The sequence below is a fragment of the Rhinichthys klamathensis genome, unplaced genomic scaffold (assembly GCF_029890125.1).
Source record: "Rhinichthys klamathensis goyatoka isolate OS25496 unplaced genomic scaffold, OSU_Roscu_1.1 h1tg000196l_1, whole genome shotgun sequence".
Taxonomy (NCBI): domain Eukaryota; kingdom Metazoa; phylum Chordata; class Actinopteri; order Cypriniformes; family Leuciscidae; genus Rhinichthys; species Rhinichthys klamathensis.
Window position 1 is genome coordinate 7,761,769 of NW_026606722.1, and position 18,232 is coordinate 7,780,000.

At 43.6% G+C, this 18,232-nt stretch overlaps 1 protein-coding gene across 4 annotated transcripts; it reads left to right on the top strand.

Moving 5' to 3' along the window:
- Positions 1-13,653: 13,653 nt before the first annotated feature.
- hlx1 (H2.0-like homeo box 1 (Drosophila)) lies at positions 13,654-16,824 on the top strand. Of its 4 annotated transcripts, none has more exons than XM_056262831.1 (5): positions 13,654-14,145; positions 14,388-14,534; positions 14,765-14,949; positions 16,030-16,332; positions 16,421-16,824. In XM_056262831.1, the coding sequence occupies exons 1-5, from the start codon at positions 13,752-13,754 to the stop codon at positions 16,445-16,447; spliced, it is 1,056 nt and encodes a 351-aa protein (XP_056118806.1). In that variant the 5' UTR covers positions 13,654-13,751; the 3' UTR covers positions 16,448-16,824. The 4 variants fall into 4 exon arrangements, with proteins under 4 accessions (XP_056118806.1, XP_056118805.1, XP_056118804.1 ...); XM_056262830.1 differs by having other exon boundaries at positions 13,655-14,145; positions 16,030-16,404; positions 16,546-16,824; XM_056262829.1 differs by having other exon boundaries at positions 13,655-14,145; positions 16,030-16,824.
- The last annotated feature ends 1,408 nt before the right edge of the window (positions 16,825-18,232 follow it).

The following is an 18,232-nucleotide window of genomic DNA, read 5'->3' on the forward strand; positions in this document are numbered from 1 at the left end:
TTTTTTAACGCGTAACTTTACATCTTCACCTTTTCTTTTCTTCCCATTTTCATCCATGGCTGTTCTAATGTTATGTCTTCTTACCTGAGTGTTCCTTGGCGAATATTTAAATATTAACATGAGCGGAGTGGAATAAAGAAAGTCTTTAGCAGGATTCAAAACGGTAAGCACACACTGCAGCGGGCAGAGTCGGTTTCTCTTTTTGAATGACGAATATATCTGCAGAAATAGACAGTTGTTTCATTTACACCCAGGCGCAGAACGCGCATTTTAGCTAACAGTCGGCTGTAGTTCTCTCGGTGTGTTCAAATGAAGCTTTTTTCCCACGACACATGCGAGGTGAGGGAGTCGGCTTTCATCTGCGCGGCTTGGTGTTGTGTTTTTCCAGGACGTTAAAGAGGGCGTGTTTCAAGATACGCAACGGAGTAGACCAAACTAATTAACAGGGAGGGACAGTCACATGCATGCACACGAAACACTCCTTGTCAGCCGCGCCCGCGCGATCGATTCCCTCATCCATTTGCGTAGAAAATGTAATATTGTGATTTCCGTCATTGTTTTACATATATATAAATTTTATATATATTTGTGTACCGGGCCGGCCCATATTGGCCAGCGGCCCACCGGGAAAAGTCCCGGTGCTCCAGATGGCCAGTCCGCCCCTGCTATGCACGCAGTAGCCCGCTTGCTTTTATGTTATAACAGTAATCAGGTCAGGAGCATGTATGCTGATGTGTATGGTGGCGACACGTAGGCTAACTTGAAAGTATTTGGAAGTACAGAAAAAAAGTCTTTTTGCGGGTGGGAGCGGGACAAAACGACTCGGTTACTAACGTAACCTCGGTTCCCTGAGAGGAGGGAACGAGTATTGCGTAAGTAGCTTACGCTATGGGAAAACTCCTTTTCTCGAGAAATATTGAAGTCTTTATGTAAAACGCATTGCAGCTGCACAGCATACAGCAGTGAGCGAGGCAGCTCGGTCATTGGCTGTGCTGCGGCAACTGCACGAACCTCTGACGGGGCGACTCTGAACACGCTTCCAATGAGCGTGCTTCGAGCCCGCCAAGATGGGCGTGGACAAGGGCTATATATTGGGCGCCCCGTCGTCTGAGTTCTTAAGGTTCAATCGACTGAAGCGAACTGACCAAGCGCAAGCACGGCAGCTTACGCAATACTCGTTCCCTCCTCTCAGGGAACCGAGGTTACATTAGTAACCGAGTCGTTCCCTTTCGAGAGGTCTCTCCTATTGCGTAAGTAGCTTACGCTATGGGAACACCATGTAAAACGCCGTGCGTGCTGACTTCGCTCTATTAAGCCAGAGGCAGATGCCTGAGCCTTTAAGCAAAGTAATTATCCAACGAGCCGGCCGAAGGCGGGCTTTATAAGGGACAATGTAGAACGGCCCAATGGGCGTCCAGTGGAAAAACACACAAGCACATTTTTATGTTCTGATATGCATAAAAAACCCTCTAAGTCAGTCAGAGACGGACCCTATAAGGGAGGAGATAATGCTCAGCATAAACACACTCCAGCCTATACATAGTTAGACCGACAGTATGTTGGAATGCAATGAGGGGACCTGTAGGTTATAAAACCTGATAAATGTTGACGGTGAGGCCCAGCCTGCTGCCGCACAAATATCTTGAATGGGTATCCCACTCGACCACGCCCACGAGGAGGCCATGCCTCTCGTAGAGTGAGCTCTGATGCCCAAGGGGCACTGAAGGCCCTTGGCTTCATAAGCCAGCGCTATAGCATCAACTATCCAGCGCGATATTCTCTGCTTTGAAACAGCGAGACCTTTGGTGCGGCCGCCAAAGCATACAAATAATTGCTCTGTCTGTCTGAACAGGGCAGAACGTTCCAAATATACTCTGAGTGCCCTGACTGGGCAGAGTAAATTAGCGTCGCTTTCGTCTGCTGGAGACGATAGCGCGGCCAGAGATATCACCTGTGCTCTGAAGGGTGTAGAGAGCACCTTAGGAATATACCCGTGTTTTGGCTTAAGGACAACTCTGCTGTCGTTAGGTCCAAATTCCAGGCAGGCAGCCCTTGATGACAGCGCGTGCAGGTCGCCCACTCTCTTGACTGAAGCGAGAGCCAGCAAGAGAGCAGTTTTGAGCGAGAGCTGTTTAAGGTGCACAGTTCCGAGAGGTTCGAACGGGGCACTCGAGTACGTCCAGGACCGTGGCCAGGTCCCAGATCCGCACTGAGGGGGGGCGTGGGGGATTTATCCTCCTGGCGCCTCTCAGGAAACGAACAACTAGGTAGTTTTTTCCTAGTGTGCGTCCTTCTACAGGATCGTGTGTGGGGCAGATTGCATCATCTGCTTCAGTTCTGGAAACCACGTCTGGTTCTTCCAGAGTGGGGCTACCAGGAGCACTGCACATTTCCCCTCCTTGATCCGACTTATGACCTGAGGTAGCATCGCGATCGGGGGGAAGGCATACAATGGGCGGCTCGGCCAGATTTGGGGGAGCGCGTCTGTGCTCTTTGAAAAGAAGAGAGGGCAGTGCGCATTTTCCTTGGAGGCAAAGAGGTCGACCTCTGCTCTGCCAAAGGTTTGCCATAACCACTGAATCGTCAGGGGGTGGAGAGACCATTCTCCTGGGAGAACTTTGTCTCTGGACAGCATGTCCGCTCCCTGGTTCAGGACACCTGGCACATGCACTGCTCTCAGCGAGCGCAGGTTGCACTGGGACCATAGGATGAGTTCCCTGGCCATCGAGTGCAGGGAGCTCGACCTGAGTCCACCCTGGCGATTTATATATGAGACTACCGTCATGTTGTCCGTTCGGACCAGGACGTGCTCGTCTTTCAGGTACAGAAGCAGGGCTCTGAGAGCCAAAGCGACCGCTTTCAATTCCAGACAGTTTATATGTAGGCGCTTCTCCGGGTTTGACCACAAGCCGGAGACAGGCCTGCCCTCGTAAAGGGGCCCCCCAACCTATTTTGGAGGCATCTGTCGTGATCATTTTTCTCCTTGTGTTCACGCCCAAACTCACACCGGACTGATACCAGTCGAACAGCTTTCCAGGGCGTCAGGGCTTTTATGCAGCCGTGATTCGCTCTGATTAAAAAGTGGCCCGAGCGCCACGCGTGAGTGGGGACACAGTTTTTGAGCCAGCGTTGGAGAGGACGCATGTGCAACAATCCTAGCTGGAGTACAGCTGATGCCGAGAACATGAGAATCCTTTGAAATCGCTTGACGGGGGCGCGCGCGCCCGCTCTGAACGATGTTGCAAGGCGCCGAATAGTGAGCGCACGCCCTGATGAGAGGCGCGCCGTCATCTGCACTGAGTCTAGCACTATTCCCAGAAAAGAAATATTCTGGCTGGGGGATAGCATGCTCTTTGCAAAATTTATTCTTAGACCCAGGCATTCTAGATGGCTGATAATCCAAGACCTGTGTGTCATTAACTGACTCTCTGATTGTGCTAGGACTAGCCAATCGTCGAGATAATTCAGTATTCGCACTCCCCGCTGTCTCAGGGGGGAAAGTGCTGCATCCATACATTTCGTGAATGTACGGGGTGCCAGTGATAGGCCGAATGGTAGTACTGTGTACTGGTATGACTGTCCCTCGAAAGCGAATCTCAGAAATGGCCTGTGATGAGGCGCTATCGGAATGTGAAAGTAAGCGTCTTTCAGATCCACTGATAGAAACCAATCCCCCGGGCGAACTTGCGCGAGGATATGTTTGGTTGTTAACATTCTGAACGAGCGAATCATTAAAGCTTTGTTCAGATGTCTGAGATCTAGGATGGGGCGGAGACCACCATCCTTCTTCGGGACGAGAAAATAGCGGCTGTTAAAAACCCGCCTCGCTCATAGAGGGAGGAACCGTTTCTATAGCGCCCTTTTCTATCAGTTTGAGCACCTCGGTGCGTAGAACATGTGAAACATCTTTTCTCACTTTCGTCTCGACCACCGCTGAGAAGCGGGGTGGTCTGCGAGCGAATTGAAGCGAGTAACCGTGTTTTATTATGTTCAAAACCCATTTCGGCATGTCGGGGATATTTTCCCAAGCTTTCGCTCGCACAGATATGGGCTGAATGCTGGCTGGGGGCGTGTCACAGTGACGTATGGCTCCCGCCGGCGAATCGCCCTGTGCTAACACTGAGCTTACAGCTCTCAGAGGCGCGAGCACGCGCTGAGTAGCTTTGTTGAGTGCCGAGTGCAGGGGTGCATGTGAGATGACAGGCACGCTCGCCACATCTGTAATGCTCACAGCGTGAGCTGGAGAAATGTTTAAGACTGTATGGACAGTGCTTATGGGTGGGGGTGCATAGACTGTGGTAGGCACGCGCGCCACTTTCATAAAACTTCCCGCTCATGGCGGGAGGTTTTTGGCCATGTAAACAGTGTTTGTGAGTAGGGGTGTGTGCATGACAGCGGGCACACGCGTTACCTTGATAGAATTTCCCGCTTTTACTGGGGAAGTGTTTATAATTGTGGGAACAGTGCTTATGTGTAGTGGTGCATACATGACAGTGGGCACACGATCTACATTTATGGGGCGTCCAGCCTGAGCTGGGGAAGCATTTGGCACTGCTTTGACAGTTTTGATATGTGGGAATGCGCACTTTAGTGTGGACACGTGACCCCTTAATGACACAGGCAGAAAATGGCTCTTTATGTGATCTCTGTGTGTCGCCGTTAAAATGGCGTTTGCTTGCAGGTGAGCGAGCTGTGCGGCTGGCCCATTGGCTGCTGTACAGACAGAAAATGGCTCTTTATGTGATCTCTGTGTGTCGCCGTTAAAACGGCGTTTGCTTGCAGGTGAGCGAGCTGTGCGGCTGGCCCATTGGCTGCTGTACAGACATTTCCAGCCGCCTGTAAGGGGACTGGGTAATGCTTTAAACATTTTGGAGAGAGTGATCCGGCTTTTGCGAGACACGCGCTCTCTCTTTTTCTCCCTATAGCTAGGAAGACTTACGAGGCTCCGGGTTCAGCACAATCTTGGGCCGAGGTCCCCGTCGCTCGGGCGGTTGCTTCCTGTTGGCGGAGCGCGAGCGGCGTCGGAAGTCAGTTTCAGGTCTGGGCTGAGAGACGGGAGGTGCCGTCTTGACTCGCTGCTGCTGAGGCGGCTTTTGGCGGCTCTGCGATGAGCTGGAGCGCTTGGGCAGGAAGTGACGCATAGCCTGCGAATCCTTACGGGCTTCGGTGAAGCGCTCAGCGAACTCTTTCACCGCTGGTCCGAACAGGCCGCTTTGGGAGATAGGCGCGTCGAGGAACGACGCCTTATCTGCATCCTTCATCTCTGTAAACGTCAGCCACAGATGGCGCTCAAGGACAGTCAGGTTAGCCATGGCACGGCCAATGGATTGGGCGGTGGCTTTTGTGGCTCGCAGGGCTATGTCGGTGGTGCTGCGCAGGTCCTTGAACGCCTCAGGATCAGGTCCAGACTCGTCCATGGTGCGGAGAAGTTTGGCTTGAAAAACTTGGAGGACAGCCATGGAGTGAAGCGCTGACGCAGCTTGGCCGGCGGCTGCGTATGCGCGACCGGCGAGAGCTGAGGTAGATCGGCAGGGCTTCGAGGGATGAGAAGCTTTGGCTTTCCATCCAGCGGTGGAGGGTGGGCACAGGTGATGGCCACAGCCTCCTCGAGGGGCGGAGTTCCCTCGTAGCCTCTTTCTTTCGCGCCGTCCACAGAGGAGAGCGACGAAGAGAAAGAAGGCTTCAGGCGAGCGGAGTGAGGGGCTTTCCACGACTTCGTGAGTTCGTCGTGAACTTCCCGGGAAGAAAGGGGAGGGCCTTTGCCGAGGGGCCTGCCGGCGCCCCTGCAGGAACCACTCATCCAGTCGGCTGCGGCCGGGTTCTTCCGTGGAAGACCAATCGAGCCCGAGGTCTTCCACGGCCTTGGACAGGATGCGGACGATCTCCGAGTCCATGCTGGAGCCCACACTCGTGCCCGCTAACGTCGATGGCGCGGGGTCGAAGGACGAGCCCGGCCAGTCGTCGGATGCAGCATCAAAGGAAAGGCTGTCATCCTTTTCGTCGTCATCCCCTGACGCGCCAAACGAGACGAGACCCATCGCTCTGCTGGAGGGGTGCTGGTCCGCCTACGTGAACCTAACTGGCGGCGGGGAGTCCTCGGGTGGTGGTGAAGCACGCGGGGATTGGCCTGGCGTGACGTCACTACAATCCGCGTGCTCTGGCGGCCTCTGTGAGCGGCGCTGCTTCTTGCGTGGCTCAACTAGAGGGGACGGTAGCACAGTGGTGGTAGGCTCTTTCGCGGCGAAAGCGGCGAAGAGAGCGCGCAGCTCGGTGAGGCCCAGGGAGTCACACTCGGGGCATCCGCCTCGAGTAAGGGCAGCCTCTGCATGGTCCGGACCCAGGCAGCGAGTGCAGATAATGTGACGATCCCCGTCCGGAAGAAGGCCTCGACACGAGGCGCAGGAAGGCATTTGAAACAACACCTTAATTTGCTCTTTTAGAAAAAGTGTCGCGGGAGCGAACACTTGATTAGCTTGCAAAGGATAAGAGGTGATGCGCGCCGGATGGCTTAGCAGAAGGCGTTCGAAGGCGGCTGAAGGCGTTCGAAGGCGGCTGAAGGCGTTCGAAGGCGGCTGAAGGCGCCTGCGTCTTCGTAGCAGTCCTGCTGTAGGCTTGTCGACGGCGGCGGCGAAAAGACTCCAAAAATCCGGAGGATCCAGCGAAGAGAATGGTCTTTGCTGAAGGAGATTAAATCTAAAGAACTTAGACGACGGGGCACCCAATATATAGCCCTTGGCTACGCCCATCTTGGCGGGCTTGAAGCACGCTCATTGGAAGCGTGTTCAGAGTCGCCCCGTCATAGGTTCGTGCAGTTGCCGCAGCACAGCCAATGACCGAGCTGCCTCGCTCACTGCTGTATGCTGTGCAGCTGCAATGCGTTTTACATAAAGACTTTAATATTTCTCGAGAAAAGGAGTTTTCCCATAGCGTAAGCTACTTACGCAATAGGAGAGACCTCTCGAAAGGGAGCATAGCCTAAATGTTGCGGGCGGGAGAAAGTAATATAGAAAGTAGTTGAGAACGTCAGTTATAACGACCCACGTATTAAAAAATAGTCGGGTTTAAACCGGGCTCATAATTACAGTTAATTTGTCGGGTAGGGCCGGACCGGGCTCGGACACAGCGGGCTCGGGTAGGGTCTTGCTTGATTTTTTTGGGCCCGATCTAAGCTCTACCTCGGGTCAGTTATGCTAACACTTACAGGCACGAATCAGCCGTTTGTCCTTGGGGAACTTGTGGAGCCTCTCCCCAGTTTTTGATGTATTCGTACATCCCGCACAAACACAATAGTAAACAATTTTTGCAAGCTAGGTCTCCAATATAACGTAACTCCAGGCCTGGAGCATAGACAGTAAAAGGAGTACCTTTTATGACGTCACGCCCAGCCCAGTGGAAGGGAGGGAGCGTGCTTAAAACCACTGTAAAACGCACCAACTTTTCATATTATATTCAGCATTTTGGTATAAAAAACATAAAAAAACAATGGTGGGCGGTTCTTATCTTTATGTTTAGTAAGCACATTGCATTATCTTCGTGAAAAATTTTACCTGCAATTTACACTTTAAGGCCCAATGGTTGTAGAGCTTTTATTCCAAGATGGAAATAAGCTTTCATACTTGATCACATTATCAACAATGCGTTTGTACATCTCAAAATATTTGAACTTAGAATGCATTTTTGCACAGAAAATGATCATGGTTTTTATTACAGTACGTCTGTTTTTCGTGTGTGGATTTTATTTGATGTTTATTAGTTGTTGTCAGAAGCGACTTGTTACCCAGCATTCCAGCTGCACTTCTTTATCATCACAAATAAATCAAGATTTTCATTTAAAATGTAAAAAATATCATTTTCTGATCTCATCTTCTGATAGCAATAGTGACCTCTAGGGAGAAACTATAGCTTCAGTCTGGAGGAAATCATGCTCATTTTGTGTAATCCTAATTATGTTGTTTAAAGAAATGTGTGTTTCGGAGTCAGTGACACTGCAGTCTTCAACCAGAAGCTCTCCGGATGACATTTATAAGGAAGTATTCTAACAGCTGACTCTTGTCACATTGGGGGATTGCAGGAATGAATATGCAGTAAACAATGATGAAATATGGACTATTGCTGCCAAATGTGTTTGGATTCTACACTGAGTGGCTCCCCAGACACACTTCTGCACTGGGAAACGAGACGGGTCAAATCTGGACACTTTCAAATCTATTAGAACAGGCCAGGCTGATTCCAGTTACACAGCAGTCAGATGATGTCTGACAATGTTCACCAAGCAAAAGCCATGAATTCGTCTTGAACATTGATTAGTGTGTGAAGCCATGAGGGTCTGAAGCTCGACTTCACCACTAGAGAGCAGCATCAGCTTGAGCTTTGACATGCACACACACTTCTCACAGTTAATGCAATGCCAACATTTCTCTGAATATGCATACTTAAATTATTGCTTTGATAAAGCAATTCATCCGAGGACGATTAAAAAATAAAGCAAAATGCATCTTCTAAACTACGGCAAGACTCTAGTAATACAGTTACATTACATTTTTTACATTAAATACTTTATTATGCATGCCTATGAAATCATTAGGCTATAATTGTACGTTAAAAAAACCGAAATGTCCTTACATTATTCTGGAAATATGTGACTTGACATTGTTTTATATAATTTGCTAAATGATCATAAATATGTATATGGAATAAAATCAGTGCATTAGACTTATAGAGTCAAACGTTTTTATTAATCGTTTTCTTGCATAAAAATGTGTTGAATTGAATTTTATTGTACGTTTATTTTAGGCATTTTAGATTTTGCACACTTAGGCTCATTTGTTGATTCGTATATTTAATCAGAGGAAGGGTAATTGGAAATATCACTTCATCTTTATAATATGTAGCTAATAATACGTCGCGCGCGTTCCTTCCATTAAACGTGGCGTTATTGCAGTAATTCATCACGCCGATCATGAACGCAGGCTTATTTCCATCTGGCTTCTTTCAAGAGCGATGACTTTCAGTAAACAAGTGCACAATCGATCACTGCAGAGCATTAAGGGCCCTAATCGGGCCAGCAGGAGCTCTGTGGGGTGGATCTTCGACTGGACTGTAATGGTTTGTTATGACCTTTCCGCGTTTCCATTAGTCTCGCTGTTATTTAACATGGAGCTTTTGATTTAACCCCGCGTATATTGGCCAAGAGGAGTAACTGGATTCCTTTACAAACAAAAGGCCAAAGACACTTCAGTCTGCGCTGCTCATGTAAACTCAAGGGTTTTAAGGGGCATCTTAAGCCTATTAGCATCGACGATAATAAAAATCTACTGACAGCCTTATCGTTGCACTATCATAACTGCTTTGCTTGATTTAGAGTAAATATTGTGCGTTCATTTCATTGATATCATTAAATTGTATCATAGTGGACATCCTGCTCTACTGGCATGGGTTAAAAAACCATTAGGCGTTTTAATAAAGAGCAGATTGTAGTTATTGTGTCTCTAAAATGTCTGTTTTGTCTTCGCTTTGTGTCTAGAAAAACATCCTCACTGAAGCAGAATGAGCATCATTTTCCTTCCTAAATGCATTTATATTCATTATATAGTACATGCACGTGAGGAAATGTAAAGAAAAAATATAGCCTATATGTTTATATTACTATAAAGAGATATATTTTTTACGGCGCTCTTATCCTATTAAATAGGCCTATCGCTAACTCTATGTCGCGTTTGCGTGAAAGGCCGTGTGTGGAAACGCATATATGAGGAAGAAAAAAATATAAGCCTATATATAGCCTTTATATAGCTATATTAATAAATATGGAGAGAGAAAAATGTAGGCTATACGGCACTTTTATTCAGAGAGCAGTGAATATCACTAACACGAAATTCGCGAAATCGCGTTTGCGTGAAACCGGAGGCCGTTTGAGCGCTTTTATATTAGCCTATTTATAGGCCTATTAAAGAAAAAAAAGTAGGCTATTGGACATGTACATGATTTTTTAAAACATTAAGATTTTAAATATTTTTAGTTGATGTTTCGCTAACTCACAAAAATGATTCGCGAGACGAAATTTAAAGTCACTAAAGTAGCTAGCCTATTCGCTCGCACACTGCTCAAGTATTAGTAGGCTGGACTTGGTTAAACTATGTATAAAAAATCAAATAGGCCTACTTATGGTTTTGATAAGGTGCTATAACACCTGTTGACCATCATTAAAGATCAACTACGTCATTCGCGATCTTCTATGACACTCAATGAATTTCCTTAATAAAGCGTTTAGGACTGTATTTGCACGACCTTTCCTTTTCTGAAATGTAGGCTATATATGAAACATTATCCGGTGAACAGAAATTAGTTTGTGATAGTTGACTTCTAGCCTATATTTTTATGCGCTGCTTCACTAATATTATAGGCTACCGAATGATTTCCATTCTGTCAAGGGTGCGTTTAAAAAAGCAATTAATAATCCGTGACAAATGTTTCCCGAGGCTGTCAAATCCCCCAAATGAACCGCAGAGAGCTGGCTAGATCGCCATTGAACTCTCAGGACAGTGATTGCATCAACCAGGGGGAATTTGGGAAAAACAAACCAATTCCACAAGGTCCCCAAACTTTCCCAGGATCGGCATTTAACGATTATGATATTTTACTAATGTCTTAATGTTTCCGGCATGACGGGCCCTGTCACTGCTGACAGACAGATGCTCCTGATGGGGGGTCCAGAAATAAAGTCATTCCCAAAAGACCAGTATATGATGTTATCAGGAAGAAAGTTCCTATTCCCAGATCAAATCACTAAAGTGATTAAGGCAAGTAGCCGATAATGTTTTATCTAACCACGACAGACGTGCAGAGAAATGTTACAGCGATGAGAACGGGATGATTTCTGGTGTTGAATCGCTGGTTTAAATGACTACAGCAGATGACTGTGTGCTTTCAACACGGATATATTTATCACAATACAGGCGTAGATATAGATAGGAATGCAGATATGGATATGGACAATAAAGATATCCGGAAGCTCTGGGTTGAACCTGTTTTCTTCCGTATAGACCGAAACTTTCATCCTGAATCTCTTGACCCGAGCACGATATTATTTCATTTATATTAAACTCAATTTGCAGTTTTTTGTTTACAGAACTAATATAGCCACTCGTATTTTTTTTAGAAAGCTTTAAAAAAAAAAAAGGGGGGGAAGCAAATATGTCTAATAAATTACATTCTGCAAATTTTATAAAAGTTAAGAATTAATCTCAAAGAATCATACACTCAAAAAATGTTAGCCTTTTTTCAAGATTTACGCAATTCAATTAATAGTAAAATTCCATCTAATTGTATTGAATACTTAAATATTATGAATGAATAATTTTAAAGGAGTAAAAAAATGAACTTATTAAAACATTTTGTATAAATCTTAATTGAAACAAGGGAATGGACCATGTTATGTCATTCGTATTCACAAATAAAATAAACATCATAAAATTTGTTTACATTTAAGTTTAAGATTTATACAAAATGTTTTAAGATCGTTATTTTTTTACACATGTAAATTTGTAATTCTTAATATGAATAATATGTAGCCTAAGGATTATTCAATTCAATTTGATGGAATTTTACTATTAATTAAAATGCGTAAATCTTGGGGGGGGAAAGCGTGTATAATTTTCTTTTCAAAATACAAAAACAGAAAATGCTATTGCAAGTACAATAAATGTACATTATGATCTAAAAAAATTAAGGATTTTAGATTAATTTTAATGTTAAAAACATTCAATTTCGAAAAACAAATGCTTCTCTCAGAACATGCATCTTCAACCCTTTTTAGTCTTTTAAGAAAAATAATGTTTGAATTAAATTATGCATAAATACTAAATATTATTAGTCGTGGTTTAGTAAAATTAGGCTACATTTGAAATGTGATTCTGATTTTCTGCTACTCTTGGTTAGATTGCATAAGCGTTGGTTGAGTGATACAGTAGGTGAGAAGATGCCCGCTCAGGTTTTATGATCTCGCTCGTGACTCTCAGGGTTCAAGACGCCGGCACCTGAAATAACGCGCGCGTTCACACGCATGCGGCGCGTCTTCCGCATCCTCTTCCCTGGATTGTTTTGACTGCTTGATCGAGAGCAAAGCGCTACATTTCATCTCTAAATTTAAACCGGAATGGAGTCATTCGAAAACACCGTGATAGGAGGCAGTCGGGGTCATCGACCTTTCCGGGATCATGAACAACACCAGAGGGAGAGAGATATTCTAACATTACAGCATGGGGAAAAACTCATCTGCTATCATTAATGACCATAAACATATGACAGGGCAACATACCGACCATCATCTGATGCCTGCTAGAAATAGTTTCGCATATGCATTTTCATAGGCCCAATTATATAAATAATAATATAATTATATAGTTTTTTTGTTTATATAATATATGCGTGTGTGTATGTGAAAATGTGTACACACACACACAAAAAATGTAATTATATATATATATATATATATATAGAGATAGAGAGAGAGAGAGAGAGAGAGAGAGAGAGAGAGAGAGAGACCCTATTATTTATATTATATTTACAAACTTGTATGTTAGATGCGATTAATAGGCTATATATAAAACAAATTTAATAGCCTACTAATAATTGTTTTATCTGTTTTTTGTTTTCCCACTATAAACAGCATTTGAAAAGCGCTTTAATTTTGGCACAGTAATAGATGGTTGTCATGGGCTGAACTTGTACATATGTATGAAGTATCGCCTCTGAAGTTAATTGTGTTTTCGTTTGAGCGGAGAATAGATTTCCTCTGTTTATTATAAGCATAAGGACGGATTTGCGTCACCGCGCGACTTGCGAGTTGAGATAAAGTTGCACAAATATTGAAAAAAGGAAGTGCTAACAGTCATTATAGAGTTCCACCTCTGCGAGCCGGAGGAAATAAGGGTCCTCTGCTGTATCCTTAAATACTAAAGCATCTTCTATTTCTGGCCTAAATCTAGCAGGAATATCCGCTCATTTAGCCTGAATCACAGCTCATCAAAAACAGGATGAGTTGCGTCGAGAAACTCCCAGAACAGAACACACTCACAAGAAGGAGACTGCAGACTGTGGAGCATTCGAGTTTCAGAGTTTGTTGTTTGCATATTTATAATAAAAAAATAATAATACAAAAACGTGGTCAGAACTGTTGCGAATGCATGCAAAACTCGATATTGATTTGAATGCATGATTTATAACCTATAACATTATATTAGTTATCTTTAATGTGTTTCTAAAATCATAACATTATTATACAACTGTGCAACATTAAAAAACAATCTTGATCTCGCTCTCTCTTTCTGCATGCATATACTGTATATTATGCATCCCATGTAAACTAAAACTTATTTGCTAATATAACCAGGAACTGAAGTATTTATTTGCATATAATAAATCGTTGCATTATAAATAGGCCTACATCTTCACGTGCAATATCCAGTATTGCAATTTAATTCCAATGGTTGCATGTTTTGCGCATTCATAAATGCGTTGGTTTTTAATGGACGTGCTCTCGGTCAAACTCATATTCTGTGGGGCGTGTCGAACACGTCTGTCAACTTCCATTGGCTCAGAGAGAGCCAATCAATAACAGAACTCCTGCTAGAGCTGCTCGGACTCCTGTGTGGAGTTTCATACTCGAGGAGGAACGCGCGAGAGAGTTCAACTCTTTAAACTCGACTGCGCATGAGCTTCTCTGTCAGGAAGGTTTGGCTTCTCCTGCCGGGATGTACACGACGGGACTCAACCCGTTTTACGCATCGAACTTTAGCCTTTGGACCGCGTACTGTTCGGGTGGTTTTGGGGTGGATAGCATGAAAAAGCCCTCGTTCTGCATTGCTGATATTCTGCACGTCGGAGATGCGGAAAATATCCCCGGTTCGTCTTCGCTTATGGCTCATATTGGGGCGCGCGCGTCCGGGTCTCCCCTGCGCCCGTCCCCGGTCACTCCAGACGCGCGCGCGTATCACCGGCACGGAATACACTTGACATCAGTGTCCAGATCCCCCATGCACGCGCATTCCGCGCCCCCGCCGTCCAGCAAAGACCTCAAGTTCGGGATTGATCGGATATTATCCACAGACTTCGAGCCGAAGGCAAAAGATGCGCCATCGTTGAGAGGTAAGAGTGTTTTTATGAATCAGTTTTTTTTTTTTGTGAGTGTATCACATCACACCTCACTTATGACAAGAGGACAGAACAATTAGATTAATTTAGAATATAGTTATAATCATATAGTGAGCCGCAAAATGGTCCTGCTTTAGACGCGTCCATCCTAATATCTGTGGCGGTTATGGCCCTGTTTATGCAATTAATACAATTGGAATTAGTTGAATTGTTTGGTTTTTGTCGTTCTGGAACAGATCTCACATCGATTGTTAGTCTGAATCGGCAGTCAGCAGTCCATGTGTCTGCCAGCCCGTACTTCGCGTCCATAGACGAAACCTCCTCCATGATGGGTTCAATAAGCAGACAATCAGGGCAACATCAGTTTCAGGACTCCTTCCCAGGTAGTGTAGACATCACATCCCAGCTGAGCCCTAAAGAGGGATGAAACTTTAATCCCTGCAGTGTCTTCTTTTGCTCTGAATGCATGTGAATGCGGTGGTTATTTCGCACATGCACATATGATTCAATAACACGCACTCTGGTCAGTTATAAAGCCATCGCATGATGCGTTTGTCTAAATTGCATTGAAATGCCCGTGTGTTCTAATGGCGCGTGTTTTTGCCTCAAACAGGGCCGTATGCAGTGCTTTCCAAAGACACAATGCCACAGACCTACAAGAGGAAAAGATCCTGGTCCAGAGCCGTGTTCTCCAACCTGCAGAGGAAAGGCCTGGAGAAGCGCTTCGAGATCCAGAAGTACGTCACGAAACCGGACAGAAAACAACTGGCGGCGATGCTGGGCCTCACCGACGCACAGGTGATCCTCCATTATTAATAATAATCACATTTATATATACAGTAGCCAACAATGAAGTGGATCAAAACCGTTCATCAAAGTTATACATGCATTTTGAACAATACCCGTTCTAGGACAACTTTTTTGATCCACTTCAAATGTTGACTAGGCTACTAATAAATAAATAAACATTTTTTTTTTTTTAAATAACGTTATTTGAAATTTATGATACGATACTGGCATAATGAAATTAACTTGAGACGGCACGGGCCATCTGGAGTGCTCGTGGAAAAACTGCAGCATTGCGACACACACATTTCTACAGAAATGAAAGTCAATTATAACGAATTATTGCAAATAGAGGATATTGCAGTCGTTTCATTTCAAAACAGCCTAATTTAAGACATTGGGCAAGAGTTTCTGTCTTGTTTTATATCGGAAATGACACGACAAACAGCATGAGGAATGCGATAAGAGTTTCAAAACTTTCCAGTAATGTTTGGAAACTGTCTGAATCTCTGCCTTTAAAAAAGTAGCCTAATTTCACTCGGCATTTCGATCAAAACCTTTTGATTTATGGTTTGTGCATGCATTTTGTGTTAGCTATAATTGTGTAGCCTATAGATGTAAATGCAATTAATAATGCACGTTGATCTTTAATCACAAAAACATCAAAACTGCATACAATAAATAATAATAATAATAATAATAATAATAATAATAATAATAGGCTACATACATTAAAAAAATGCTGGGTTGTTTCAACCCATGCTTGGACATTATTGGGTTTAAAATTTTAACTTAAAAATATGAACCAAAAATATTAGCCAATTAATATTTGATCCAAACATGGGTTAAAACAACCCATCATTTTTAGAGTGTATAAATTGTATTAAAATAAATACATTAACTTTATCTGCACAATAACTTTATTCTAGAGCTGCTGTAAAGCCAAAACAATCTCTGTTACTTTAATTTCCTATTATCACTGTAAAGCTGCTTTGAAACAATATTGTTAAAAGCGCTTATAAATGAAGGTGACATAAATCCATACATTAAATATTCTAGTATAGCCTAATAATTATTATAACCTTGTTTTAGGTAAAAGTTTGGTTCCAGAACCGGCGGATGAAATGGAGGCATTCCAAAGAAGCGCAGGCGCAGAAGGACAAAGAGAAAGAACCGGATAAATCCACCGAGACCGAGCAGAAAGAGCGCGACGACTCCGAGTGCGAAAGCGAACCGAGCGAGTCCGAATTCGAAGACAATACGGAGGACAAAAGCGACGTGGACATTTCTGACCTCAACAAAGCCAGTGTGATTATTCCCGGAGCTCCGACTGTCAGCACGCAGGACACAACCAGCACACACTCCACGACAGAACCGAGTCCAGCCACACGAGTCCTGCCGGAACCGAGTCATCTGAAGTGAACAAACACACGAACCTGCCAGAACCGAGTCATCTGAAGTGAACACCTTAAACACACGAGTACTGCCGGAACCGAGTCATCTGATGTGAACACCACAAACACACGAGTATACTGCCGGAACCGAGTCATCTGAAGTGAACACCTCAAACACACGAGTACTGCCGGAACCGAGTCATCTGATGTGAACACCTCAAACACACAGCGTCTGACGGGACAGAGACATCAAATACAGCACACACACACACACACGCAGGCCTTCTCGAGCCATCGGTTCATCATGTCTTCCATCGTGAAACAGGCCCTTCGTGATCCCCGAGGAAGGAAAGCATCGCTCTGCTTTAACCGAATCGCTCGTCTTTTTTATGACGATTTTGGAATCGAATGTTCATGAATTAAGACTTGATTGTATTATATTTTGTCTGTAAGTATTTGCACTGAAAATGTAAATAAACATTTGTTACTAATATCCCACGTGTATTTATGGAAATTCAATAACTATTAACATCCAATAACATCCCAAATTCAATAGGCTAACGAATATAAAAACAGCGGATGCATTTAGAATTTCGTCACTTTTTATGTAGCCTAACTAGGCCTATTGTAAAAAATTAAATATCGCATAATTATAATAATCGCCTACATTATTATTATGATTCTTATTTACATCATTGTAGGCATATATACCCAAGCATTTAAATAAGAGTTAATTGTCTATCGTGAGGAAGGAACGATAGACACATTGCAACACATTTCTCACTAATAATTGTCGGATGTTGAATGGCAACATTGCATAATTTACGACGAAGACATTTTCACAGGTTTGCATGAGATTAAAGATTTGAGATTTGCATTTCATTTTAAACATCGAAATTGTGAAAGTTTTAAAATAATTTAAAACTTAAGATAAGATGCGGGGAGGGAGATTGGGGCAAGTCGACCGTCACATGTTCGTCTTTTGTTTATTGCAATAGTGAATTCTGTCATCCAAATAAAGATTCAAAGCATCATTATAGGGTTTAAGTAAACAACTGAAAACAATAAAACCCCAGTTATGCATTAAGAAAAAGGAGGAAGGCTGTTTTAATCCGTATTTATTACTTTTTTTTAACAATTAGGTTAACTATATATATATATAGTTAACCTAATTGTTAAAAAAAGTAATATATATATAGCCTATATAACTATTTATATATATATTTTTTTGCTTACCATTTAGTTTTGTTTCGACACAATTTTGGGTAAAATATGGACAACCCCAAACGTTGGATTGAAAATATAACCCAATATAAACCCGTCTGGGTTTGTCCATATTTGACCCAAAATTGGGTTAAAACAACCCAGCATTTTTTTTAGAGAGTAACTGTTTTAGTTTAGATTTAACTGCAAGCTATTAAATAGCCTGTTCACAAAAAAATCTAATAAAATCGAAATTACTTTTTTTAACACAAAAATATGATTTAATATCACTGTAGCCTAATTAATGAGTTCAATCATGTAGAAATAGCTCTTTTAGGTTACTATCATCTCTTTTACAGTATAATCCAGATATGCAGCATATCTCGTGTGATAGTTTCCCCTGTGTGTGTGTGTGTAACGTTGACATCATAAGGCTGTGATGGATGCTGAAAGCGTCGTCTTTTGGCCTCCAAGTCCTTTTTTGAGTCAGGTTAATGTAATTCTGCCAAGGCTTTTCGCCCTTAAAAAAAATGTGAGCTGGGTGAAATTTGGCGTCCAACAATAAACAGAGCGCGAAGAGCCTGGATTTATAGTTTGTATACATTCGCTGGCTCCAGATATCAGCAACAGAGCGGATGAGTGTGTTTTATGAATGTAGGTTCATATCTGCGCATCAAAAACTACTCCATTTATGGACT